The sequence below is a fragment of the Amphibalanus amphitrite genome, unplaced genomic scaffold (genome assembly GCF_019059575.1).
Source record: "Amphibalanus amphitrite isolate SeventyFive unplaced genomic scaffold, NRLGWU_Aamphi_draft 000049F_arrow, whole genome shotgun sequence".
Lineage (NCBI taxonomy): Eukaryota > Metazoa > Arthropoda > Thecostraca > Balanomorpha > Balanidae > Amphibalanus > Amphibalanus amphitrite.
In genome coordinates, this window is record NW_024881545.1 from 346,762 (window position 1) to 372,893 (window position 26,132).

A 26,132-nucleotide genomic window follows, 5' to 3' on the forward strand; every position below is an offset into this window, starting at 1 on the left:
ATTGGTATCAAAACTTCCTGTTGAGTCTCGCAAACTCATGTAAGGCGAGTAAGGAATGTACTCACGACCCGTGAGTTAGTGAAACTGAACGTTTGGGTTTAAGAACTCATGAAAAAGAGGACAGGGATTCTTGCTAACTCATTGTTCGTGAGTAATGAGTTCAAAAACCAGTTTGAAATCATTAACTCTTCAAACGCAGCTTAAGGAAACCAATGATGCGCCGGTAAATATGATCAACCGTGAATTATCCATGAGCTGCTTTACACAAGCCTTACGCGTTAATATTATCGCCATGACGCCATCTTGCATGTTTGTGCCGGAAGTGCAGCACGGGACGCGGCGGACGCAGTGAATTTGGAGGCTGGAGCGACTGGTGAGTGTTAAATGTTACGTATTTTATTGCCTGTAGGTATCTTTAAGTGCAAAATGCATATTTTCATTGAAAATGTACCTATATGTGCACTCACACAACACTACTGATACCTTGGGTTGTCCTGTGGGTTGGTTGACCCTCCTAGTTATGTATTGTCTCTAACATTAAAGCCTTTTTGAGGGGTTCATAATTTCCATCAAAATGTGGAATATCATATCAGTCATGCTCAACATGCCCCTACAGTGAAACCTAACCTGTTATTCTACGGGCAGCTTTGCCAGCGTGAAGCCTAACAGAATAATTAAACATCAAGTATTTTCTTTAAGCCTTTGCCTATAGCATCTATTTCTGCCAGCCCCTAATGCTCAAACCCTGGTGCAAACATCTATAGGTTAGGATAGGTGGTATATGTGCAAATGAAGTTCGAGTGGTAGGCATGTGGAAGGTTGTATGTTGTAAGATGTAGGCTGGTAGATTGCAGGTACCTATTTAGGTTGTAAGGTCCAGTTAGTAGGTTATAAGGTAAGGCTGGGTCAGCTTTCCATCATGTTTTTCATCTTCCTCGTAGTTCATCTAGTATGTTTGTAATAAACGACTTGTAATTGAATCATTTGGCCGAATCCTTCTAAAAATGAGCACCCCAAGTGCTTCTTCTAAAAGTTATAACTGAGTTATAACTCAATTTGCATTGTGACCTCATTTTGCGGTAAGAGAGAATAGCATAACTGGGCATACATATTTCAAGTTTGCCATGGGTTGTAAGTGGCGCAACACTTGCCATCCAATGGTCAATAGCTGCTTTTAGCCATTAGAAAGTGGCCGCTGATTCGACACGGCAGCTATTTCGCCGCACCTTCCGAGCGCTGACCTCGAAAACGCCGGCCTCTCTTCATGTTCACCGGGCGAGGCCGGTCCCCGAAATAGAGTGCATTCCCCGCAGAGGACGATGCCGGACCACGGCGGCCAGAACCATCAATAAAAACTCGGATAAAAAGCCGGGTGGTCGGCGGTGACACGGTCGTCCGGTGGCCGGCGCCGCAGCTACCTGGCGCCGGCGCCGGCGGCGGGCGGTCGCCATCCGCGCTGCGCCGCAGCCGCCGGTCGACCCGCCGCCGGCCTGTCGCGGCCGCGCTGTCCGGACACGACCGCATCGGCCGGTGGCCAAAAGCGACGAGCGCGCGGCATTCTTTCTATTGAGCGGCGTCGGGTGGCGTGGCGGTGCATTCCTGAACGGAGGACGCTGCGAGCGAGCACCGCCGGCCGGCCGGCGCGGCGCCGCCGGGCGGCCGACAGGCACGGCCGCGCACGTGATGTGACTAAAGAGGCCGCGGAGCGCTCCCGTCGCCCGGCGGGGTGCCCTCAGAGTGAGTCAGATCGCAGCGCCGACGGCAGCCGGCGCTGCTGAGATGTGAGGCCGGTGCCGCCGCCGCACATCTCAGGAGATGGAGGAGGTCAGAGGCGTCACTTGGAACCCGTTTTGGACATGGCAGTTGGCGCCTGCTGGTGCCACATTATCAACCCTGTAGGGTGGCGATGGTGGCTGGCTACGTCTTTAGATATCATTTCGAAGAGAAATCACGGTCACGGGATGCATTCTGCATTCATCAGGTGAAAGAATAGGCGCAACTCAATATACGTACACATGAAGTCTCGTCAGTTGAGAAAAGCTCAAACAAACAATAACTTATCCGTCTTTCCAAGAAAACAGTCAAAACAGGGTGATTGTATGCTGTTGATAGTTGTGCTGGTACTCAGCTGCAAAAGGGAGTGTATACGTTTCGTATAGGACATCTTTCAGATCATTGTCTGTATGGTTGCTAGCCGAAGTTGCATTGTTGTACGGTAATGCTGAAATATAGAAGGAAAACTGGCATATGAACATAGACTTGTCCGTGAAATTGGAGTCAAACATTGAGCAACCTTTGAATTGTTTCATGGTTCTGCTTATTGTTGGGATCACTGTACATGCGAGTTCCGAATCGAAGATTTCTAATCGTTTGCAATCTGATGATTGCCACATATCAAAGGGCTGTATATATGTTTTTGTAACTAAGCTACCATAAAGGGAGCAGTTACTCCATCCAATATTTTTATTGTTAACGTTTTAGTTTATCACTTGAATGGGCATGCACTTATCTCCTTGAAGCGTTATAGTATCTCGGATCTTTTTATCGTTGCATTACCATGCTCAACATAATGTTCCCTAGCGCTGCCTAAATCCACGAGTGCCTACATTGGGGAGGGGTAGGTTCAACGACAGTTGCAACTGGCACCTCTGTGTCGTGTGACGTTGCGTCAGCTGTCGCCACCGCCGGGCCCCACGGTTGGCCGGGTCGTGTACTCAGCCCGGCAGCTGCAGTCCAGAACACAGCACACAACACTCTGCGGATACGGCCTGCTGGGATAGCGGCAGCCGATAGAAACTGCACAGATTCGGGCGCTAGGATATAGTGAGCGAAAGAACGAGGCACCTGCGAGAGATACGATACAGCGAGATCGTCCGGTTTCATCAGGACGGGGTGTGGCGGGCCTTTGCACTTACAAGGCGAGCTTAGATATTACTTGTTCGGTAGCTTGCAGTTTTTTTTTTTGGCATACACCTCTCTCGTTTTGTTGCTTGCTACGTCGATTCGTTATTTGTTTTCTGACCAACATTTCCGTTTTGTAATGTGCACTGTGCAGTGTGCAGTGTGCACGTGCAAGGACATGAGTATTTGCAAAATGGAGTTAAATTGAAAATGCAGGCTAATATGTCTCCGTTTGTGTCACAATAATTAACATTATTAAACACGAGCGAAGTTCATAGCATTGAGCAGGGGCGCGGGAACTACTTTCCGACTGGGGGGGCACACCATAATAGAGATTAACCTAGGGTACCCCCAAATCTAGTTTTCTCACCGGTTTTAGGCCACTTATTTTTCACCCCTCGGCCTTTTTAACAAAAAAAGAAAACATTTGCAAACAAAGTGTGGTATTCCGTCTCAAAGCTGTGGGGGCACCGCCCCCACGGCCCCAGAGTTGGGGGGGGCAAGCTGCCCCCACTGCCCCCCCGGCTCCCGCGCCTATGGCATTGAGCCACTAACCTTTCCTCCCCTAGCACCCACGACTCCAATTCACTTTCCCACACATTCGTATAATTGCAGCGGACACATTACACGCACGTTCGCAGGCCGTTTTGCCACCGATTCATCTAATACATTGACCGCTCTATCGGCTCTCCCGCGCTGCCGTGCACCGCTCCCTACACATGTTCAGCTCCGGAGGCGCCGCCGGGCCCGCCCCTCACACGGAGGAGCGCGCGCGCTGCCAATTATACTCCCAGCTGCGTGTCGCCGGCTCTTACGATAAGAGGAAGTTATCTCCCGATCGGCTGCGTAGCGTGCGCGCGCTGACCACCCGACGTGTGACACGTAAACTTGTTCGTTAGCGATTGTCCACCGGTTTGCCTCCTCTGAATGCGATTGACAGTTTGGCGAAGGCGGTGAGTTGATGGTTGCGGAGCTAGGTCCCGGTTTGAGAGCCAGGTGATGGGAGGTAGAAAGGGGAAGGGATGACGAGACATTCCTATCAGTACCGGGGCGTCAATCGTCGTGTCCGGCGCCAATTAGCTGCACTGGCCTCGGTGTCTCGCCGCCACTAGAAGGGGGGGGGGAGGGGCGCGGGACCTGGCGGTCGGCAGCGGACGGCCGGCTGCCGCCGCGCACTGTGCACCAGTGCTGAGACAGGCAGAGGGAGCCACAGTGCAGGCGAGTTAGCGGCGTGCTGGGACGTCACAGAGACCGGCGAGGCCAGGGGAGGCCCCACCCACCGGCAGCCCTCCCACCACCATCTGCGTAATGCCCGGTGACCAGACAATGGTATCCAGCCGCCTGGCGCAAGTCGTACAATTTTTATTTCCCATGTGTGCGACTGTTCATTGGAATATATGTGTTCCAATGTTTAGCATTAACAGAAATCATAGCAGTGAGCCAGAAATCCACGTTTACTCATAAAAATACGACTAACTCATATTCAATGTCACCCCGCGTGCTGAATGCAGGACTTCAAGTCATGAGTTCTCCAGCTGAGTAGGTCGCACCAAACTCCCGAACTCTGACCTTCCGCACAAACTTAGTCCAGGTTCAGCGCGACTGAACTAGTCCCGGGAGAAACTGAGCGCTCCAGAGAGTTGGCTAACGGCTCGGCTGGGCAGCGGCGTGGCTACGGTCTCAGTGACCTTAGCACCATATTACCTCAACACTTTCTTTATCCTGCTGTCGGAATCCGCTGCCGCTATCGGCCGCGGCAATCGCCAGCAGTTTTACACCTTGGAGCTCCGACGGCGGACCGCGATAAGAGACAATAACCGTCGTGAACTTACCTTTCTTGGTTTAACACTTGTTTCGTAATGGGACCGATGTGAGCTTCGCAAGTCCCCTCGGGCCAGGCAGGTACTGGTTAGTGGTTTTAGAAAAGCGATGCATGCTAACACTGGGCTGTTTTATTGATAAGAGGACGTTCCTGTAAACGGGCAACTTTGTAACAAGGGAGAGAGGGGAGCTACTGTAAATAATAGGTAAGATATGCAAGTGATGAACTTATTTATAGTTAAATTGATAGTTAAATAGTTACTTCATTGAAAAATAGAAAACTTCTCCACTCTTTCAATTTAAGGTATCTATTAAAACACATTATACACCGGCACAGCTCATAGTCCATGCATTAGCTCCTATCAAAATGGGTCATGGAACACAACACATATTGCTAATACCTGGTTTATAGCCAAGTGGCTTCGGTATTGCGATCTCCCATGACCAACTTCGCTCTTTATGGCTATATTGGCATTCTAACCTAGGATTCAGATGCTCCTGACAGTAGATGATTCAATTAAGAATGACTGATGCATGCTTTTGACCGAAGTTTGTGCTTTTCTTTTACTAGGAGGTAACGTCAAAACTCACAACAGATTCAGTGGCTGCAAGTGCACATCGCACAGTGCACATGACCTCGTCGTCAGTGACCATCTGACGACATCCGTGTGCCGCTTCTAATATTTTTCCTTGACAGCTTATCTTAATCACATTATCAAATGCAATCAATCAACCATATTTTATGGCGCTGCATCTACAATAGCATTACGACGCAATAAAAGTAGTATCTACTGCCAAATGGCGGATTACGGCATCCTGTTAGCTATAAACGTCATGGATGAAGAAGCACCGCTTACCCCGTTCGCAATGACAATCTCTTCTATCTCTCTCTCTCTCTCTCTCTCTCTCTCTCTCTCTCTCTCTCTCTCTCTCTCTCTCTCTCTCTCTCTCTCTCTCTCTCTCTCTCTCTCTCTCTCTCTCTCTCTCTCTCTCTCTCTCTCTCTCTCTCTCTCTCTCTCTCTCTCTCTCTCTCTCTCTCTCTCTCTCTCACTCTCTCTCTCTCACTCTCTCTCTCTCACTCTCTCACTCTCTCTCTCTCGCTCTCTCTCTCTCTTCCTCACTCTCTCTCTTTCTATCTCTCTTTCTCTGTTTCTCTCCTTCTCTTTCTCTTTCTACCTCTCTCTCTCTCTAACTCTCTCTTTTTCTCACCTGTTCTCTCTCTCTCATTATCTCTCTTTCTCTCTCTCTCCCTCTCTCTCTCTCTCTCTCTCTCTCTCTCTCTCTCTCTTTCGCTCTTTCCTGTCCTTCCCCTTTCAGCCTGTCTCTGTCTCCCTTTTTCCGTTCATAATTATCTAATTTCTACGTCTTATATTTCTGTGTTTTCCCATGTTTTTATTTCTGCGATGCCTTCTTTACGTAGTAGTATCTACTATATCTACATATGAAAGCAGTACTGGCAGATAGACTGTCCCGCAATGCATCACAGTGCTGCGGCGCAGTATCACTGCCGGCGCTACTAAAGAACTGATAGGTAGACTGTCCCGCCATGCACCTCAGCGCTGCGGCGCAGTATTGTCCGACGGTGCTTCAGAACATAAAGTGCTGATAGTTAGACTGTGCCGCTGTGCGTCCTAGTTCCGCGGTACAGTATTGTTCGCCGGCGAAGTAGATTACGGCTGATAGGTAGACTGTGCTGCTGTGCGCATGTAGAAGTGCTGCGGTACAGTATTATCCGCCGGCGTAAAAACATATCGGTCTTAGTATGTAGGGTGCACCGCCGTGCATTCTGGCGCTGCCTTCGCTACAGAATATATCTGTCGCGTGCTTCCTTTTCAACCCATTCATGAATCAAACAACGCAAACTTGGATAGATGTTTGACGAAAAACAGTACAAATCACGTTTCACAACTTGATATGGACACATGCCATCATGACGATAAACAAGACACGTGTTATTTGAATTATAGACATTTTCGGACCTATTCTCTAACAGTTAGGCTGACCCTCGTTTAGCAGCCCGTCTATAGATACAAAATCAGAAAATAATTTTTGTTGATAGTACGGAACAAAAGAAGCAGAACACAGCGGCAGAACGCCACAACACCGCGGCTACTGTCGTCTCTGCAGTGTGTTCAGCGCCCCCTCAGACGGCTCCACAGACCGCCTTGGGGCAGCAGAGCGGGAAACGCTCCTCGGTGGGCTCGGTCATCGTGCAGTCGGCTCCCTCGGGAATGTCCGGCAGAGGACACCTGCCGACACAAGGACACGGTTATCGGACACTCGATGGCATGGGTTTGGGTAATATCGATGCCACGGTTACCAATAGGTATACCCGTCGATATGTGCAGTTGTGGACATCGAACAGTGGAAACAGATGAGCACTGTCCGGTCAGAAGACTGAGTATCCTGCTGTTGCCCTTGCTGTATCCATACCTCATTCAGCATAAGGCTAATGACAACATGAAGAGGCTTAAAAAGTAACGGTGAACAGCAAGAAGCATGTAATTTTCTGCCACATTCTCAGCATTAAGCTCTACTTACAGCTTACAGGGCATTTCGGGTCAGCTTTTCATCACATGGCGGTATCTGTAGCGGATGCTGGTGTTTTGGCGCGTGCATATATTTCACTGAGATACTCTGATCTGACCGTGACGCAGCGTTTTAAATGAACTTGGCATCACCAAATCTGCACCTCAGCTGCCCCGCAATGCGGTCGCACAGCGCGCGGCTCCCTTGGGCCTAGAAAATTACCTTCACGCTGACTGTGCTCATGAGAATAGGCTTTTATTCACAGTTGGACTCAGTAGTTGGACGAAATTAGTTTTCAGAAGCATGAATACCCAGAGGCTTGTGGCGAACGTCACCGTTACCTTAGGGCTTAGCTAATCGGGCGCGACTTCCTTCATTTGGAATTACGTGGCCATGTGCAAAAATGCACTATTTGATGCATTCTGAATCTCACCCAGGCGGGATCAACAACAGGCAATTACACTCACCTCCACTTATGTTGCATGTTGCCATACAGTGTCTGCCATTTGGTGATCTGTAGACGCATAAGAGAAAAAAAAAACACTAGCAATGTTTCCCAGCACACAGTCTGTATGTACGGGGACCCGCAGTTGCTACTGTACAGCGACCCTGAGTAAATTGTCCCAGCACCCTCACAGGGAACAACAAAAAGCTGTCAGAGGGTACGCACAGAAAACCTCAGCTGCTGTTGTACAGGGACCGGCAGTCGATATCAATGTTATCGGTTGTTACTGGACAGGACAGACGGCTAGAGTTGGGGTTCGTGTACAGAAGCAACTGCGGGTCCCCGTACAATTGGCATGTCTTACTTTTCCACCTCGATGACGAAGCCCTCGCCCAGGAACTCGATGCACTTGACCCTCCTGCAGTGCTCATCGGAGAACACCTCTCCGAGTCGGAACGTCTCGTGTACCGAGAAACAGGTTATCGCGTCCCGCTCTGCGAAAAAAAAAAACACATTAGATCACTCTTAGAGGAAGCACGGATGTATGTTCTTACAGTTCGGTCATGAGGAAAACGTTGTCAAAGGCTTCCGATGCCATGACCGATATTCAGGTGGGTAGGTATTGAACAGTAACCAACTGTAAACGCAACCATGCTCTGTCTGTCTGTCTGTCTGTCTGTCTGTCTGTCTGTCTGTCTGTCTGTCTGTCTGTCTGTCTGTCTGTCTCTTTCTCTCTCTCTCTCTCTCTCTCTCTCTCTCTCTCTCTCTCTCTCTCTCTCTCTCTCTCTCTCTCTCTCTCTCTCTCTCTCTCTCTCTCTCTCTCTCTCTCTCTCTCTCTCTCTCTCTCTCTCTCTCTCTCTGTCTTTCTCTCCCGATGTTTTTACGGCACAGCCCTCTGGTCGTCTCCCCCAGTCTCAGCTGTACACAGTTGCATTGGTCAATCTGCTCTATCCAAAACATACCACAGCCCGCCCCTCTTGGCTCCCGCTGAAGTTACATCCTCAAACAACGTCACCCCTCGTTGACCATGAAATTGAATAAATGCATCGATTGAATAAATGCATCGAATTAAGCACGTTCGGTCGCAACATGTTTGGCTCAGCGGTCCCATTCATAGGAACACGGAATATTAGCACATCCTGGGTGTTGACTCAAGACCATCGCACGGAGGCATGTGGTTCGGAGAAGACTCTCGGAATGTCTGGTTGGGGACGAGGGACGCCATGCCATCGCCATCAAGCTCGCTATTGGTCGGAGCATGTGACGACTGCTGGCGTCACAGAATAGTCAACATGGTGATCGACTTGATCGATATGCCCCGAGTGGAAACGGCGGTCACATCAACGCGAATTCCGTCATGAAATTCTCAATAACAATCTTTTTCGAGATATCTGCTGCATAAAAGCAGCGCTAGCTTCTGAGTGGCAAAATATTTCACGTAAGGAATAACGGAAGAGCATTGGTTTATGTTTTTTATGAACTGATTCTATTTCTCGGTCTGTGAGGATTGATTGATGTCATTGATGTCATTGATAATGATAAAGTAAGAGAGAACATAACAATGGGATATTTTGTATTCCTCTTTGTTACTGGACGTTATGTTGTTTTGAAACACCCGAATTCAATCGTTGATGTTCTTCAGAAAGGTTGAGTGTGTAGCATGTCATTTGCAAGCCATCGGATGCCTCTGCACTCTGCAGCATTCGTTTAACATTTATAGAGATTGATGGAGGTCTGCAAATCAACCAGAGGCTTTCTACAATCCAAGTAATTGGATTTTCCTTCAAAACAAACATCAAAACTGGCAATTCTGGCCTCTTGCGCAATCGTTAGGCGGTATCAATATTCATAAAGCTCCTGCAAAGGCCTTACTCCCCATTGCGCGGTCGAGAAATCGGTAAACATACCACACTAAACCCTTCGAGAAGCCCTTCAGCGGCACGCAATCGGAGACTTTCGAAGACTCGATTAAAAATACTGCTAATCACTAAACCACTCGATCGAGCTTCTTACGCCTTGGCTCTGTATTTGAAATGCCTATATAGGCACAGTAGACACCCCAGCGCCAGCGAACTGAAATACAATGTGAATGACGGCTGCTTTGTGCACCGTTGTCTGCCGTTGGGTTCCTCCCTTTCAAACCCTGGCGCTCATGTCGAAACAAGGAAAATTCCGCCAGCTCAACTAACCATGAAAGAAGTGTTCTGCTGTAAGGACTTTCTCCGAAAACGTTGTACCTTGAAAAGTAATTTTGCAGCGATTAAGGCTATATTGGGCCGTGCTGGTTTGCTCATGGTGGGAATTCGAGATGCGATGACTCTGATTGTGGACCGCATTCTTACTGCAGCTGCATGGCTGCGTCATAACCGGCTGCCGTGTTCTGCCTAGCGGCTCAGTGCCATCACATCAATTTGACGGTAAGCGTCTGAATGGGCAAACTACAACAACATCATATACTCGTATCTTCCGAATCATTTGAATATTTCCCTATCTTCACAACCTCATTCTCATTGAGCCTTGGTCGTGCGTATTTCTGTGTTCAAATTTGGTCAAGAAGCTAGTGAATGAATAGCACTGACTGCAAGCCGCAAGGTGTGCTTAACTGATCTACATTAATTGATCTTAATTGATGTACATGACCATACTGTCGGCACCAGTGATGTGCCCAGCAGGCCCCCATGGCGAGCAGCGCCCCTGTCGGCACTCTCTGACCTCGGCCGCACCTCATGGCAACCTTACCGACGTCCGTCAGGTCCAAGGACGGCATCGGCTGGCTCATGGTGCAGCCGGCGCAACGTCGTCCCGCGACGGACGGGTGTCAAGGTCTGCTGCAATGGCCGGTGGGCCGACAGCCGCGGCACAACGTCTCAGCTCTTATGTGACCTGTGAGTTACCTTCTTGACGCTCTGGAATTATCAGTTTGAATGACGTCTCGTCTACGGAAAGTTTATGGGAAAAGATGTGCCGAAGTTATTTTATTCGCTTTTATACAAAATGAAACTGCTTAGCGTTTTGGTGATCGTTATGCAAACTTTGATGCTAGTGTTATTCGATCTTTCATTTTGATTGTGACAAGTCATTTCAAGAAACCCGGTGCAGGTTCAACCACTTCCTTGCGCTCATGAATTCGTTACAGTTCCGAACTATTTTGGCAAGATATGTGAACAAGGGAAATACTTTTTTTCTTAGAATCTAGAACTACAAGTAAACCATTTCATGTTCACTCTCCTGTTTCCGAACCGTTAGACCAGCTCACTGAAACAAAACTCTGGGAATTTCTTCACCACTATCCGCCTCTGACCATAATCTGCGGGTCGCGGCAGTGGCGAACAAAACAAAACTGCTCAGCTAATGCCCGAGCGCTCTATCGCCGACCTCATCTCAAAACTGTCTTCAATTAAAACTTTGCGACACGGCTGTCTGTGCAGCTCAGCCGGAGACCTGTTTGTGTCCCGACTCGATCGGCGCGAGCGGCAGCACCTCTGGATCCCGGGTTCTCACCTGACCGACGCAGGGCGGGGCTGGCGGCGGCTGGTGCCGCGCTCACCAGCACACACACCAGCACCAGCAGCACCAGCAGTGGTGGTGGCGGGGTACAGCGGTTCATCTTGACTCGGTGAGACGGTATAGAGGACAAGGTGCAGCGCACTCTCTAGCGGCACTGTCACGTCGGCAGCTCTCAGAACTCGTTTGTGGCCGGGCCAGCGCGGCTCCTCGGGGCCAGACGACGACGTCAATCGCTACGGGACGCCTCCTCCGAGAGAGCTAATCCGGCGGCCCCCGTCCCCCCGTCCCCCCCCCCCGACCTCACTGGAGGATAGATCCCGCACACCGGCACCTGCAGCTGTCATATGGTTAGCTGGTGGCGGCTGAGTGGTGAGCTGGTGCAGCGGATAGGTCAGCCGCTGAGTGGTGAGCTGGGGTAGAGGATAGGTCAGTCGCTGGATAGTCTAGTTAGCTTCTATAGTCAGTCTGTTGGGTCAGTTGCTGTAGCCAGTGGGTCAGTTGCTGAGCTTCTGAAAGAGGCAGGTCAGCTCTGATGTAGCAGGCATGTCAACTGCTTTTCTGTAATTGACATGACGAGCTGAATGTTGATGCTGTCCAGTGTCCACTGCAGTTCGCTGCAGCTGCAGTATCATTCTCAGTCATGAGTAGCGGTTGCTGCAGCACAGAATGACGCCATCACACCATATCGCTACAGCTGAACTACAGGAAAGAGCGACTGTTACACCAAACCATGTGAAGCCACACGGATCTACCAGCCAGTTGATATCACACAAAAGATTGGTGTTTGCACTCTTGCTGCATTGGTAAGTCTTCAGACAGAAAGAAGCTTTGGTGGGCGGCTGGAGACAATGACAAGTAAAATGATGCTCGGTTTCTGTTCGACGTCAGTTCGGCTCTGTTATTATCGAAGCTTAGCTGCCTTTCTTATACGACGTTCGTCATCAGTGGTGGATAAGTCGATGCTTAGCTAGCAAACATTGATATCCCTTGTGTGTAAATAAACAGTGAGCATATGGCCATGGGCAGCTCCAGTGCTAATCTATCACTCCTTGTGTGAATGTTTATGCGGCCCTAAATACCCACCGCTGATCCGCACTAGCTCCGTATTGTGGCCGGCCTAAATTGAAAAACGCTACTTACCGTTGACACTAAGCAATGGTTTTAGGCTTGCGTGCCTCCAAAGCTGATATCGGAAGCGCGCCAAATGACTATCCGAAACCAAGGCCAGCAACACGTGGAACGTGAAAGTTGGCGGGTGATATGAGTCAGAGGCGGGCGGCGGTTCTGAAACACTACACGGGCACGGTCGGGGGCCTGAGACACTACACGAGCACGGGCGGGCCTGAAACACTGCACGGGCAGGGTTGGGATGAGCCGGTGACACATCGGTACGGGCACGGACATACCTGTGAAATATCAGCACGGGAGGACCTGTGAATTTATCGTCACGAGCGAGAGACCCGTGGATCGCTGACCCCGTCCCTGCTGAAGCCCGTCGTGTCACACTGCCACGCCAGTACTTCTTGTCAAAGTGGTAGCAATGCATATCTTAATTACAGAGCGCTCACTAACCAACTAAATTCGAGAGCAACATTGCGATGTTACTACGTTTCCATGGCACAAGGTGAGCCGACTTTGCAGAATGTTTTTTTCTCTATCATTTCATTAAGACATCATTTAAAATTGTAAATATAGAATTAGGTGCCAGGTAAAGCCATATAGGGGAGAGGCGGGAGAATTGGGACTTATTTTTCAAGCCATATTTACTGACGTATTATTTGAAAAGTATTGTAGCCAAGCTGCTTTGTGCAGCACTAATAAAAGATAGGCCATTTCTCTGCAGCATACCATCATAAAAACCGAGCCTATGCAGTGATGTGGTTATGTGTGGAGAAAAACAAAAAACACTCATTTTGGGGAGAATAGGGACACACGGAGGAGAAAAGGGACAGACACGAGGCTGAATTGGGACACATAAAAATGAGGTATTAGGACAACATTTTTATCTCGCATTATTGATCTGTCTATGTCTAGGCAATCAATTGATACGTTGGGACTTAACTATATTCACACTATCTGCTTCGTTAAGGCCAGGATTGCTTTTCACGATCACGATATTCCGATAAAATGCACATTCTAAGGCTTTTTGGTCTACGCTTTGATGCATTTTTGGCTAGGGGGCGCAGCTGCAACCCCGTCGAAAACATGAGGGTAAATACACATCTTTTTGCACCTTTTACCATTTTCACCATTTGGTGTCCCAATTCTCCCCCAACACCGCCATATCAAATCACGCATTTTTTTGTCATTTGTCAGTTACAGAGCGTGTTCATGCAAACTAGCAATCGCATAAAGGTGGTACTAAGCTTACACCGTAACATCTTAAAAGAAAGATAGTTTGTCATATGCAATACACAGACAACTCAAAATAACACTCGAAAAAGCAAGTCTTTTGGTGCTCAGCCAGCACAGCCCAACCGACGGACACCAAAGGGTTGCTGAGGCTTTCCGTCGTTGCAAGAGACATCGATTCAAAAGGCAAAGGCAAAAATCGTGCAAGGATGCTACCCATTTTTTAAATATTGGCGTGTCCCTATTCTCCTGCCTCCCAATTCTCCCGCCTCTCCCCTACAGTACACGCTCGTTTTTCGCATAAGGTGAATAGTATTCGAAAAAATGCACAGGAAATTTCGTTTTTAATTAATCGATTCCGACGTGTCATGGAAGCGTTTGGTAAAAGAAACGGTTATTTTGGCCAAGCAATGCTTTATTTTGCACTTTAACAACAGCAATGGTATAGCTGAAGTGATATTTGAAAGCAGTAATAATTCTGTAGCTAATAACTTAAGTGCCTTTTTTAGATAGACGGCTACCGATGATCTCATATAATCTCTGCCAGAGCCTGTCCTTCAAACTGCGTCGCTCTTGGGGCACCTTCAGCAGACAGACTACCGGATCTTTGCAGAGATGCAGCGGTAAAATGTGACTGTTCAATGAACTCAGAAAAAAAATAAATCATCCAACCATTAAATCATCAAACATTCCTGATCTTATTGATTTGATTTTTCAATGTTTGTCATAAAAACGTGAGTCGAATGCCGAATATTTTCAGCTTCGTTATCGTCTTACAATGCCAAACATTTATGTAAATACTTTTGTTTAAATAGCCTCTGATGTTGGGTGATGTTGTTTTACTTTGATATTGACATAATTTGTGAAAAAAAACTATGAGTAGTATTTATGCATCGCGAGATTCAGCTGAAAGCAACAACGGGCTCAATGCTCATTAAATGTTGGCACTCATGTTTTCAGGTTTTCAAACCAGTAACAACGCATGGCTGCTCGCACTTGTACGGATAACAAGCCTACGCTTGAGCATCACAATATGCCAACATGTGTTTAAGGGCGCTCTTGATATGCTCTTGATACCAACAATTTATTCTATCATCGACAGGAAACCAAATGTGAGTCACTCCCATGTGACCATATTTCTTCGGTATGACAATTATGCTGGTGGCGTTTCTATCCAGTATCCCCCCACTGTCCCACCCGCTCTGTAACAGTTCAATCAATCAATTTCAACTGTCGACACGGTTTCCAGTGGTCTGCTGGTCTTCCCTGAACCGCTGCACAGAACGCCAGCGGTGTTGACAGGCGACGACCCGCTGCCCTGGTCGTCAGCTTAGTTTATAGCCATTAGTGTCAGGGATATAGAGGTGCATGTCAGCTCTGAAGGAAAACCTATCGCTTATCTCTGAGCAGATCAATAAGCATAGTCTGCGGTTAACACTGCAGGAGCTGGTCAAATTGAAAAGAGATTTATCATAGACGTTTGTCTTATAAGTAGATACGTTTCATTAATAAACAGCCTGGCTTCAGCACAGGATGTCATTTGCCAAGGATAACAGAGATGTTTTATTGAATGTTTAAGTGAGATCTCGTCTTTGTGGTGATAAATTTGGCTTATGCTGTTAATGCATTCCGCATCAAACACTCCGCAATTGCGAAGCATGCTTATCACCGCATTTCTGAATGCTTCTCAAGGAAATGGAATAATGATTAGATTATCAGACAGGGTGCCCTTAAGTCCGCGAAACCTTTGTGATTATCTATTTACATACATACGTTTTGTGCTGGTAGCAAATCAGCGTCATTTCTGGCCATTAACTGTGCGAATTACCAGTATGTTCAATAAGTAAGTTCCGTTTTGTTATAACTCGCTTATTTTTTGGCACATCTCAACCAAACATGGCTCACGGCTCGACGAACTCGCCCTGCAGGCGAACGCATCGTTCCCATCGCTTGGCCAGGTCCCGGATGGCCGCACGGAAGCTTTGAGCGAGGGTCTTTTCGCCATACTAGTAAAAAGCAGACCCGAGTGCAGACCGCGAGTCGAACCTCCGGCCCCAGAGATTTTTATTCAGGTCTGCGAACAGCCAATAGTCACTGCGTGCAACGGCTGGAGAGTAGGGATGGTGTTAGAGCACCTCGATGCCCTCTGCCTGCAGGGCATCCCTCGCCACGAGGGCACGGTGAGGAGGCGCGCAATCCTGATGGAGGATGGACCGACCACGGGCCTTCTCGGGGCGGCAACTGGCGATTACTGGCAGGAGATGCCAGATGGTCTCTAATGATCCTGACGTAGGCTTATGTTTAGGCTTTCTGTTATCGCCTGGACAGTAATCTTTCTGTTGGCCATCACCATCTCCTCCACTTTGGCGACGTCAGTGGCTGTGACCATCGTCCTCAGCCTGCCTGCACGTGTTAGGTCGCGCACGCTCTCCCTCCCCTCCCTAAACTTTTTCTTCCGCTTCCGAACTGCGGAATCACTAAGAGCATGGCTCCCGTACACATTCACGAAGTTGGCGTGGATGTTAGCCGCCGGCTAGCCCTGGATAGCTAGGAATCGTATCACTGAACGTTGATCCTCTCGGGTGGCCGATGCCATTTCTAAAGCAGTCTAAAAATATGGTGTTATTTGATCTGCTCCATATCGTCACAGAAATGGAATAAGAAGCTGAAAATGCGGTCACCTCGACATAAAGGTCTGAATTCTAATCCCTGAAAAAATCACGTGCGTAGACCGCGTGAATTTTATGTAATTGCTCTCCGGAACTTACTTATTGAACGCACCTAGATCGCACCTAGAACTGAACCACTAATGCTCGTAAATTGTGCCCGGTGAATAAAACGTCCACGTCAGAGTTTCTACATTTTTTTCGCAAAATTTTATACCCAAATTAACAGTTAAGATCACGACTGCAGAGACCGCTGTTCTACTATGAGACAGGTGCCGCCGCCGGTGCCCCTGGCCCACCATTCCTGCACGTGGCGCGGCTCGTTAAACCGGCGGGTCACGGAGATGACTGGGAGGCCGCCGAGTGGTTTACATGCCTGCATTGTCGAGCGGCGTCCGTGGCATCCGCGCCGCCGGCGGCAGTGGCGTCCTGTCGGCCGCTGCCCACACCACTCACCGGCCATGACGGATGGCGGCGCCACGGCCGGTAGCGCCCGCTCACCGGCCGGCTCCGGCGCGCGTGCTGCCGCGGCTCCTCCCGAGACCAGAGCCGATGCTAATCGTGCTCCCGCCGCCGCCGGCGCGCGCTTTTTGCGGCGGGCGCGGCGGCCGGCCGGCAGCCGCTCCAGTCGGCATCGGAGCGGCGGCAGCACGCAATTACCGCAATGATCGCGGCCATCGGGCGGCCCTATAATGCCAGCCCGCCGGCCGGTCACTGTAATAAAGCGGCCGGCGGTCGTCCATCGGCCGCGGCCGTCCGTCCATCCCTTCTCGGCCGCAGAGCGCCGCCAGTGACACTAACCGGTCGGCCGGCGCGCCGGCGACACTTAGCGACGCCGCGCCGCGCTGCTCCACGCCGCAGTCGCGTCTCCGGCGCGATGCAATTACTCTGCAACGTCCGGCGGCGCGGCGGTGGAGTGGCGTGGCCGACCGGCCGGCTGCAGCGACTGCAGGCGCCGGGTAATTAGGCCGTCAGCCGGCGCTCCATACCTCACGCCAACTCTCCGCGGCCGGCCGGCGTACACGGCCGCCGGCTGCGGCCATTATCAATTTTTATAAGCACAGCTGATTTAGTGCGCGTGCCGACGCCCGCGCCGCCTGCCGACCGGCGATTACTGGGACATTAGGCGGCCAGCGGGCCGGCCCGGGTCGGCGCTGATTAGGGGGCCGGCCTCCACAGCCAGTACGCCACCCAGCCCCGGCAGCTGGCGCCAGGCGCAGTAACCAGTACGCCACCCAGCCCCGGCAGCTGGCGCAGTAACCAGTACGCTCGCCGGTTTCCACAGCCAGTCCGCCACCCAGCCCCGGGCCCCGGCAGCTGGCGCAGTACACCACCCAGCCCCAGCAGCTGGACCGGCCAGCACAGCATCCAGTACGCCACCCAGCCCCGGCAGCTGGCGCGGTAACCAGTGCAGCCGGGCAGCTGGCTCAGTAACCAGTACGCCACCCAGCGGCGGCAGCTGGCGCAGTAACCAGTACACCACCCAGCCCCGGCAGCTGGCGCAGTACACCACCCAGCCCCGGCAGCTGGCGCAGTGACCAGTACACCACCCAGCGCCAGCCTCCACCGAGCCAGTACGCCACCCAGCCCCGGCAGCTGGCGCAGTAACCAGTGCAGCCGGGCAGTTGGCTCAGTAACCAGTAAATACATCCAGCTACCCGGGCGCAGTAACCAGTTCACCACATCGCACCATAGCGTACCAAAGTTCTTTAGGTGATTACTTGACTTCACCTTCACTGCTCGAGTAAAGAGGTGGAATTTAGCCCCCTTTCGACCACGCTCACAGTCGAAGCGCTGCTCATCAGTCAGCAATCAGCACCAGCGTCGATATCACCCTTCCGAACGCGTAAGGTCATCCAGTGTCCACCTTGGTGGCAAGATGCCCTTGATGAGCTGACCATTGACCACACTGACCAGCCGGAGACAAGGTTATGGGACGGTACCAGACAGAAAACATAGAGATCAATCGAATGATGGCCTAGCAGACAGCAGGTTAGATATTAAAATGACTTAAAAACGCGGGCTTTAATGATAAGGGGACTGGTATGCATACGTTATCAGGGATTAAGGGATTCCGTGGTTAACCGCTCATCTTGGTTTCCGTGCGTACTGCGTAGCAGGTTTATTTTTCTGATCCCGCGTCCTTGAATAAAATCTATCTGTAAATGAACAAAGCCTTTCGACTGACATCAGGAAACTAATCACAACGTCAAATCACCAAGCGTCAATATCATTTATCAATGTCTCAGCCTTGAATTGAAATTTAATTATCATTGACGTCTAAGGCCCGCAGTCATGACATCTTCGGCATGCCGTGAAACATTCAATGATCCTTTCATGGCGTTTGGAACTAGACACTGTTGGTTTGGTGCATTTTTCGTGGTTTGGAGAAAGTCCGACATAGCTTGAGTGCCAAGATAAACTGTATAAGTAACGGTAACAAATAAAAACACCGACTCGAGCCTTAAAAATCATATACGGTGCATTGTGAATTTCGGCGAACCCGCGCCAAACAGCGCAGCTTCAGTCGAGGTCCAAACGGTCCGCAGTTGCCTCTTTCGATGTTGAGCGAGCCGCTGTCACTTATTTAGGCAGCATGAAACTATGCACTGCAGTGTGCATGCATCCTGCACTGCAATACAATATCATGATGCGTGAATGCGTTTCCAGTTTACACCCATGCATGCTGGAGCTCTTATCTGACCGGGCTGTAATATGAACCACTATACCACCAAACTTGGAATGTAGCAAACAGTCCGTGGAAGGAAATGTACGCATCCAATCTTTTCTTTTTTAATCACGACTTTTTTCAAAGACCCTGCTGAGTGCTGCTATGAAGATAGCCCCCACTAAATTTATTTAATTCAACTTGTATTCCGCACTGTCCAAAGACCGAGGAGAGCCGTAGTTTTATGGCTTCGTCTGTATGAAGCGGCCCTTTGTCCATTAGTTGGTGGCCACTGGGTCGGGTTGGAATGCAGCGTCCACCACCGAGTTACTTACCATAACTGCTGCTGCAGCCGCGCCTGCGCCCCTCCCCCTCCTCCGCCCCCTCGGCGGTGACCACCGTCAGCTGACCCCACACCACGTGACCGGTGACCGGCGACGGTCGTCAGCTGGCGTCAGCCGTCAGCTGAGTGGCCGCCCCTCCCCTCCCCTCCGCCCTCCGTCCCCTGACGCATAATCCGCCACCTAATGATACCCCGGTCGGCTATAACTCAGCGCGCGGCCCAATTACGCCCCGATTATTTATCGGGGGACGGCGGCTGGTAGCGGCTTCCGTTTATCACAGTGGGCTGGTAAACACACGCGGCCAATGGTAGCTGACCATTACTGAGGCAGCTCGGACACGGGCACCCACAGAGGCAGAGTGGCGAGTGAGAGAGGCGCTCCGAGCGGGAGCTGTGGCTGATGGGTAAATAAACCTCCACACCGACATCGATACTGCAGGCCACCACTGCCCGGTGAGGTTAATACTTATACGAGGAATACATGATGCGTATTGCATACGGTGTATTGTTGAACTGCATTGTTGTAACGCATCGAGGACTGTGTACTTTATCGTAGGCTGCTGTAATGGATCGTCAGGGGCAAGGCAAGTAAAATTAGACAGCCAATCTGCCTTCGCTGCAATCCGACGGGGAGAGTGCTCTGTGCGGATCTTGCAACCACTGTGATATCCACTGAGAGGTGACCTGCAGGGTTTGATTGCCCGGTCAGGATGATAAATAAACGCCTAATTGAGATAATCGCGACGTTTAAGTGGCAATGTGGCGCAGCTTTGGTCATGCTTTCAGACCGGGCCGCTAGCGGAATCAGTGACCGAATTTCAGCCGCCTCATCAACTTGGCGCCAGCTTTGCCATCTGTTTCTGCCTCACAGGGAAATCTCGGGACAGGTCCCCGCGATGGCCCACCACCGCACACGAAGCCGACATTCTTGGCTAGGTGATACGGCACTGCACTGGGTGTGCTATATCCCCTGCACGGACCACCACCCGTCCCCGCCCCATGTGACGCGGCGGCTGCTCTCTCCACTCTGTCCCTCTCGCTCTCTCCCTCGTTTCGTGGCCACTGAGGTCATCCTCTGGGCTTCCTTCGCCCGACAGCTGAGTTTTTATTGGTCCGGCCGGCGCGGCGCGGCGCCCGCCTTTCTCCGTGCTTCTTACTTGGTGCGCGTCGCAGTCTCCTCGCGGCCGGCTACCGCCCGCTGGGGGTGGTGGGAGGGGAGAGCGAGGGGAGGGGAGGGGCCGCACCGCACCCGTCGCGGCGAACGAGCAGGGGTTGTTTGATGAAGTGCAGGAAATGCAGTAGCAGTGCAAGGGTTCACCGGTTGTTTGCCAGCCACACTCATCATGTGTAAGTGTGAATGCTCTATTTCAGTCACCGTAACTATTCGCTGCATTCACATAGTCAGCGGTTTAACAGCCCACAGCCGTCAGCAGGCTCCCACCGCAGAGCAGCGCAGCAAGGTGAGGTAAATCGGTAACGAAGGTGTTCTGCAAGCCACCGGTGAAAAACAAACGGGCGCTGATCAGGGATTTAGCCGTCCACGTATTGGTGAGGTCATAAATCAGCAACGCTTATCGGGTGTCGTGAATAATCGCTCTTGTCACTGATTCTGTCATTGTTTGTTAGTCTGCAGATCAGACGGACGGGCAGTCGTTACCAGGCGTCCGAGAGGGCAGGGATGTAGAGAAGGGTTGGTTGGAACGGGTCGGGACTCGGGAGAGTGGGAGGCTAGTAAGGGTGGGTCAGGAGTAGGACTTAGGAGGGAGAACTCATATTGGGTGGAGGAATACAGGATTGAGTGTGAGCTCTAACAACGCGAAGGCAGCAGGACAAATATCGATAGAACACCAGTCGATATTTGGACGTTGTAAAATTGTTGTATTTTGAATGTGCGGACTGCGGATATCATGCATTCAAGTTCGATATTTATAAGCGGGCATCAATAGCCCAATTATCCACACCTCCATGACAAAAGGCGCCGCCCTATAGCGCAGATACCAAAGCGCAGCAGTCGGTAAGATTGGTCAGAAGCTGCTCATTAGACTGGCCCGCGCCACCGCCGCACACTCGGAGGGCGGCGCGCGGTGACAAAAAAAAACGGCGCACCGCGGCATTCCTGCACGGCAGCGCGGCGGCGAGGGCGGCGCGAGGGCGGCTTTTTCGGCGCCGCGCCGGCGGCGCCGCTCTGAATCGTCCGACAGATTCAGAGCCGGCGGGCGGGCGGCCGCGCACAGAGAGGAACCGGCGAGTCGCCCGGCGAGCCGGCCAGCCAGTCGAGCAGAACGAGATCCAGTTCAGCGAGCTACCAGGATAGGAGCCACCGATGGGAGCTACAGATGGGAGCCACAGATGGGAGCCACCACCAGGAGCCACCGACAGGAGCCACTAAAGGGCGCTACCAATTGGAGCCAGTGCCACCGACGAGAGTTACAGGTGGGAGCCAACGATGGGGGCTATGTTACCGATGGGAGCTACCAATGGGAGCCACCGATGGGAACCACCGATGGAAGCTACCGACAGGAACCACCGGTGGGAGCTACTAGGATGGGAGTCGGTACTAGGAGCTGCCGCTGGCGGAGCCACCAGCAAGGGAGCCAACGGTGTGAGCCACCGACGGGAGCCACCAACGCTACTGGGAGCCACTGGCGGAATTTACCGCGGGGAGAGACGCTGTACAGATGCTACCAGGGCGAGCTGACCTCAAAGCGGGAGTCGAGGGAGAGAGCTGTTACGCGGTGCTCCCGAGGAAGCTATTAGATGTGATCTTGTGACCTGCTGACCCGTGACATGCTAAAACCCGCTATTTTTCTTTCAGATACGGGCAGGAGTTCATAAGACCACCGAAGAGTCTCAGCGGTAGAGGATGTAGAACGTTCTCAACATCTCAGGACCACTAGAGCACATTATTTCTGCAGACAGGTGGGGCTGCAGAGCCCCGACGGCGGGGTGCAGGGTGTGAAATGTGGACCTCCCCGCTGTCAGCCGGCCCATAACGGAGTCCAGAGCACGGGGTGTCGTCCAGTAAAGCACGCCGGCCGGCCGCCCCGGCGCCCCGCTGCGTCTCGGCAGAGGACCGCTCGGCGTCGTCACCGCGGGCTCACAGACTGTGCGGGACGCGGCGCCGTGGGTCGGGTCAGTCCCCGCCACCATCCGGGTACCGGGGCCATAGGATCGTCTCGTTAGGCCAGCGCCGGCCAGCCGAGACGGCGCGGCTAAAATTTAGCGGAGCCGTACCGGCGCCAGTCGACCCTTTCGGGGCCGATTCCGATCAATTACCCGAGTTGATCGGGCCGCTGCGGCGGCCTTTGTGTCGGGCGCACGCCGCCACTTGAAAGCGCCGCCGGCGGCCGAGGCCGGGCGCGGCTGCGGCTAACGTATTCAGCTATGTGGCCGGCGGCTGCAGCGGCGGCGTCGGCCGAGCGCCGGCCGCCGGGCGGGGCATACCGGCCGCTCATGATGGTCCGATGTCGGCGGCCGAGCCCCTGTCCAAACAGTAAACAGAGCTGCACCGCCGGCACCCGCCTATGATAGAGCGGCCGGCAGCGGCGGGGGGCGCCACCGACTGCCGGCCCCGCGCAGAGGGAGGTCACGAGGTGGGCGGACCAGGGGAAGGGTGCTCCGGTATGGTGCATCACTGATAGAATGACGCGCCCACACTATGAAACATGCAATAGCGCCATGACCTTGATAAAAGTCAATAATGCCATACAGGATCGCGCAAAAATGCTCACTATTAAAGCATAGAAGAAGTAAGGCAAACCTCCAAAAATCAAACTAGTTCACCGATAACTTTCAATTATAAATAGTAGCCCACTTTTGCCCCATAAAACGGCGTGACGGTTAAATAACCACCCTGGAAATTCATTACCTTTGATCAATATCTTCAAGGCCAAATGCTAAAATAATGACACACGATGTGTGGGATATAAAATCGTTATTCTGGTGTGGTTAGGCACTCAGGACTCCAGACGCCACAATTATTCTCAGGTGATCACCTGTGCCGTCCAAAAAAGTCTTCACATGCGACCAGGAAGTCATGGCAAGAGCCAACGTACCACGTAACGGTTTATGTCTGGGAATGCAGTTTCAAGAACATGTTAGAGGCCTCAGATTTTGCTGAGATAGGTATTATACATTCACTGATGCATATTAAGTTATACGATTATACAAAATCTACAATGTGTCCACTTCCTCATGCAGATTCTAAGATGTTTATTATAATCTAATGTTGCCACTTTAGGAAAACAACAACAATGCTTTATTGCATTGTCTTGTTATCTTATTATGCTGAGCATGCTACATAAAACTGTAGCAAAATTATTCACCATCTTGTTTATTTCCACTAAGTCAGCAAACAGCCACTGTGGCGGCGCGTTTCGGGCAGCCGTCCTACCAGACGGTGGTCGCGGCTGGCGAGCACTTGCAGATGGTATCTGAGGCGTCCGCCGGTGCGCTGAGCCTATCTCTCCTCCGGCGGTGCCGGTGTGGCATACCTAATCTGCCGACGGCCGGGTGTGCCGCGTCCCGTTTTCCGGCGCAGTGTACGCGATCTCCGGACGCCAGATGATCTCGATTGCTCGCCGGCTGTGACGCGACCTGTCTTTGTTCCGCCTACCGTGCTGGCAGATAGCGGGGTGCCAGAGCGATATCTCCGGCACGGGAGCACGCCTTCCTTCCCGTCCGGTGAGATTTGCCGGATATATCACCAACGGGGTGGCTGTCACGAGCCATGGTGTCATTGGCCGTGTGTGGCCTATTTCAGGGGTCATGGAACACCGGAGCAGAGCTGTGACCTCCGCTGGCCCCGCGACTGACCCCGGGGTCATGGTCAGGTTATGTCACGCGTCATTCGTCGGGAGGCAGTCAGTAGCTCCATCTTTGATAGACGCATACACGCCGGGTGCCCATTGCCCTTCTGAATGTCCATCACTGAAGAACAGAGCTGAAAGATCACGCTATCTTACTAAAGAAGGCAGGTCTAAAGAAGGTCGTGTGGCGGCTCATTGGTAACGAGGTCAGCTGCAGGGCTGTCTCTGCCGATTGTTTATGTAACGGTGTCAAACTGAAGGAAAAATTAGATGACGTGAATGCCCTGAACCGCCGGATTCTTCCGCATTCACGAGTTTTATCACAACGTTTCAGTAGGTTTCGATACGATCTGTCGGTATTTTATGCATTGCACCACATGGAAAATGACGAGGAAACTAGGCATCGTGGTGTAGTGATAAATTGCAAAAGACCGGCATTATCTGTCCGTCAGTTAGAAACATGCACAATGTTCAGGTATTATGTGCATTGTGCAATGTACATACATGCGACACATCGACATAATTAGCACAGCTGACACGAACAAAATTATCGAATAAATAACAAAAACATCGGTACCTACCTGTAAACAATTCGTAGATGTTAACAAGAAATTGCTATGAGTCGTATAATGATTAATATAAAAACAGGGATACTGATTTCAGTGATCACACTGGCATGCGTATTACGATCACAAGTTAAATGCTATCTCCCTCACCAACTAAACATTTGATCAATGTTAATTGAGTAATGAGTAAGCGACATCGTTAAATCACATAGGCTTGTAGTTCTTGTGGTTGTCGATAACATCTTTCTTTACAATATTGATAATGTTGCATTATTTTTGTTTTGTCTATTTCAAAACAAAACGTTATGAGGCATCTACCTAGACATAGGATATTATTGAAACTTTATGTTATTGGCGCTAATTTGCCTTGGCTTCGTTGAGCCCTCGAAACCAAATTAGTAGGCAGCATACACCCTTTGACTCTTGCACAGATGCATTCCATCCAGTTGATTTCTCCACACGCCGCACGTGAATCCTGTCTGTGACACCAATCGGAGTCCTGCGACATCAGTTGGCTGGCGTCCCCTATCGCCACAGCGGGCCCCAGTCGGATGCCTTTGTCCCGTCAGCAGACATGGCCTGTCCCTGCACCGCGCCACCGCAGCCCCGGCCGGCGCCGGCGCGTTCTCCAATCTAAATTGTCATCCCGGTTTTTATTTGAAGTTCCCGGTACGCTCCATGCTCGTTCCGTTTTGGTCTTGCAGCGTTGTTTGATCGCTGTTAACATGCGACCGGCCCGATTCGGACCATAATCCACCGTGCGGTGGAATGTTTGGCAATATGTTTCAAGGCTTGGCCGTGCAGGGAGCGGGCCGGCTGCAGACAATGCTATCGCTCTGGGTCTGGTCTGGACGATCAGTGCAGTGGATGGATTGGTATGTTTGCCATACATGTAACCAACATCATGGAATAATAACACCAAAAGCAACAACAAAAACAACAATAATGTTAACAACGATAATTACCATAACACAAACATTAATGTCCACATGCAATATGCATGTCGAATACTGTAACATAATATCAATAAAAATACCTAATAAATTATGAAAATGTGTTAGCCATGGTACAACCAATACCGAAAAGCCCAGCCGGATGGCGACGTATTTAGTTAGTTCCTATAACTGCTTAGGTGACAGCCTTGGAAACCTAACGGGGCTGGGTGGCTTGGTCAAAATGCTAGTTGTATGATACGAAATACACGCCGGCTGAAAATGTCCAACAAGAACCAGGGGCGGCGCAGAACACACCATACCACCTGTGCTCAAAACGACGGCAAAACAATGCGGAACAAATGGTAACAATCACGTGACGATCTGATAAAATGCAGCATTTTCATGACACGATAGCCTTACACATTGTAAATGAGCTAAAAATACGAAGGGATGAGCACGCCTCGAGTAGGAGCGCGTGTTTAAAAGTAAATTTAAAAATGCACTCGCAAACTGAAAAGATCGAGCATGCAGCCATCGCATGCAATTTGTGGATTGAAATGGGCCGCACGCGTTTAATAATCAACCACCACG

The 26,132-nt window shown here is 50.9% G+C and overlaps 1 protein-coding gene across 1 annotated transcript; it reads right to left on the minus strand.

Moving 5' to 3' along the window:
* Positions 1 to 6,093: 6,093 nt before the first annotated feature.
* On the minus strand, positions 6,094 to 11,466 carry LOC122377690. Its single transcript, XM_043358013.1, has 3 exons — positions 11,198 to 11,466; positions 8,061 to 8,190; positions 6,094 to 6,971 (listed from the first exon to the last, which is right to left on the minus strand). Exons 1-3 carry the CDS (start codon positions 11,301 to 11,303, stop codon positions 6,866 to 6,868), a joined length of 342 nt encoding a protein of 113 aa, XP_043213948.1. The 5' UTR covers positions 11,304 to 11,466; the 3' UTR covers positions 6,094 to 6,865.
* Positions 11,467 to 26,132: the final 14,666 nt, after the last annotated feature.